At 32.6% G+C, this 1,762-nt stretch overlaps 1 protein-coding gene across 1 annotated transcript in view; it reads left to right on the forward strand.

The window, feature by feature from the left end:
* The window catches only part of LOC107713227 (nidogen-1-like), a 47,169-nt gene that overhangs the window by 8,860 nt on the left and 36,547 nt on the right, over window positions 1–1,762 (forward strand). Inside the window, exon 3 of the mRNA XM_016518677.1 lies at window positions 1,244–1,387. Coding sequence (XP_016374163.1) covers window positions 1,244–1,387 — 144 coding nt within the window. The remainder of the gene's footprint in view (window positions 1–1,243; window positions 1,388–1,762) is intronic.

Consider the following 1,762-nt stretch of genomic DNA (forward strand, 5'->3'; position numbering starts at 1 on the left):
TATTGTCTAGTAGTATGCAATAATATGCATTTTTTTATGCAAAATGCAAGAATGTGCAAAGTAATTGTTTTGCAATATGTAAGAATATGCAGTGTTCAAATGCAATTTTCAAATATATGCAAAGTTATTGTCTTGAAATATGCAAGAATAGGCAAAGATTTTTGCAATATGTAAGCATATGCTGGTTTTTATTGCAATATTGCAAGAATATGCAAAGTTATTGTTTTGCAATATGCAAGAATATGCTTTTTTTTTGTGTAATATGCAAGGATATGCAAAGTTATTGTTTTGCAAAATGCAAGAATATGCATTTTGTATTGCAATATGCAAGAATATGCAAAGTTATTGATTTGCAATATGCAAGAATATACCACTTTTTTATTGCAATATGCAAAAATTTGCAAAGTTATTGTCTTTCAATATGCAATAATATGCATTTTATAATTGCAATATGCAAGAATATGTCAGGTTTTTTGCAATATGTAAGAACAGTTATTTATTGCAGTATGCAAGAATATGCAGAATTGTTTTGCAATATGTAAGAATATGCAGTTTTCAAATGCAATTTTCAAATATATGCAAAGTTATTGTCTTGAAATATGCAAGAATAGGCAAAGATTTTTGCAATATGTAAGAATAGGCTGGTTTTTATTGCAATATGCATGAATATGCAAAGTTATTGTCTTGAAATAGGCAAGAAAATGCAAAGTTATTGTCTAGTAGTATGCAATAATATGCATTTTTAATGCAAGAATATGCAGAGTTATTTTTCTGCAATAAATAAGAATATGCAGTTTTATGATGCATTGTTCAAAAATATGTAGTTATTGTTTTAAAATATGCAAAATATGCCGTTTTTGTATTGAAATATGCATATAATATGCAGTTATTGTCTTGAAAAATGCAAATATATGAAAAGTTTTTTCCTGCAATATGAAAGACCTTGCAATTCTTTTCTTTATTGAAATAAGCAAGAATATGCTAACTTTTTTTCTTGCAATATGCAAGAATATGCAGTTTTTTTATTGCAAAATGCACGAATATGCAATATTACAACTAATTTATTTCTATAGCACTATAGCAATACAACAGATTTTCAGATGTTTCAAATCGTGAAAATAAAAGTGTTAATGTTGCAAAGTTCTTCAGTTATGCAAATTTAATTTCAGCTTTAAAGTAGCTGTAAAAAGACAATATTGTCATTTCCTTCCTGAAATGCAGACTTGTTGTAAATCTGTTGCAGAGAAATACTTTCCAGCTGGTTGTAGCAAACATGGAGTCGGCGTCGTATGCCATCCTGCTGTATCCAGAGGAGAGCATGCAGTTCGGCTCCACTCTCATGAATGATGAGGATCAGCTGGTTGAAGTCGGCTTCAATGAAGGGAAGGTGGCTGGCTGGTTCAGCTGGGGGTCCACTGTTTATTATAGTTTTAGTTATTTCAGTACATCAAGTTAGACTAAATTAACTAGCTTTGGCAACTATTTTATTTTATTTCAGTTAGCATTTCTTTTATTTAAGGAAACGAAAATGTTTTTTATCTGATTCACATCTGATTTTCCCTCTGGTCTTATTAAATATGAATGTGTTGCAACTCCTCTTCACTCTTCTCAGGGAGACGAACTCGGGCCGGCCTGGCGTTTGGGTCTACGAGATCGGCACGTCTCCGTTTTTCACCTCCATCACACCTGGAGAGGTCACAGAGGTCACAGAGGTCACGACTGAGCAGACTATGGTGGACACTCCGGGGCCCGAGCCGTCCGT

The sequence above is a fragment of the Sinocyclocheilus rhinocerous genome, unplaced genomic scaffold (genome assembly GCF_001515625.1).
Source record: "Sinocyclocheilus rhinocerous isolate Xijiao unplaced genomic scaffold, SAMN03320098_v1.1 scaffold1050, whole genome shotgun sequence".
NCBI lineage: Eukaryota > Metazoa > Chordata > Actinopteri > Cypriniformes > Cyprinidae > Sinocyclocheilus > Sinocyclocheilus rhinocerous.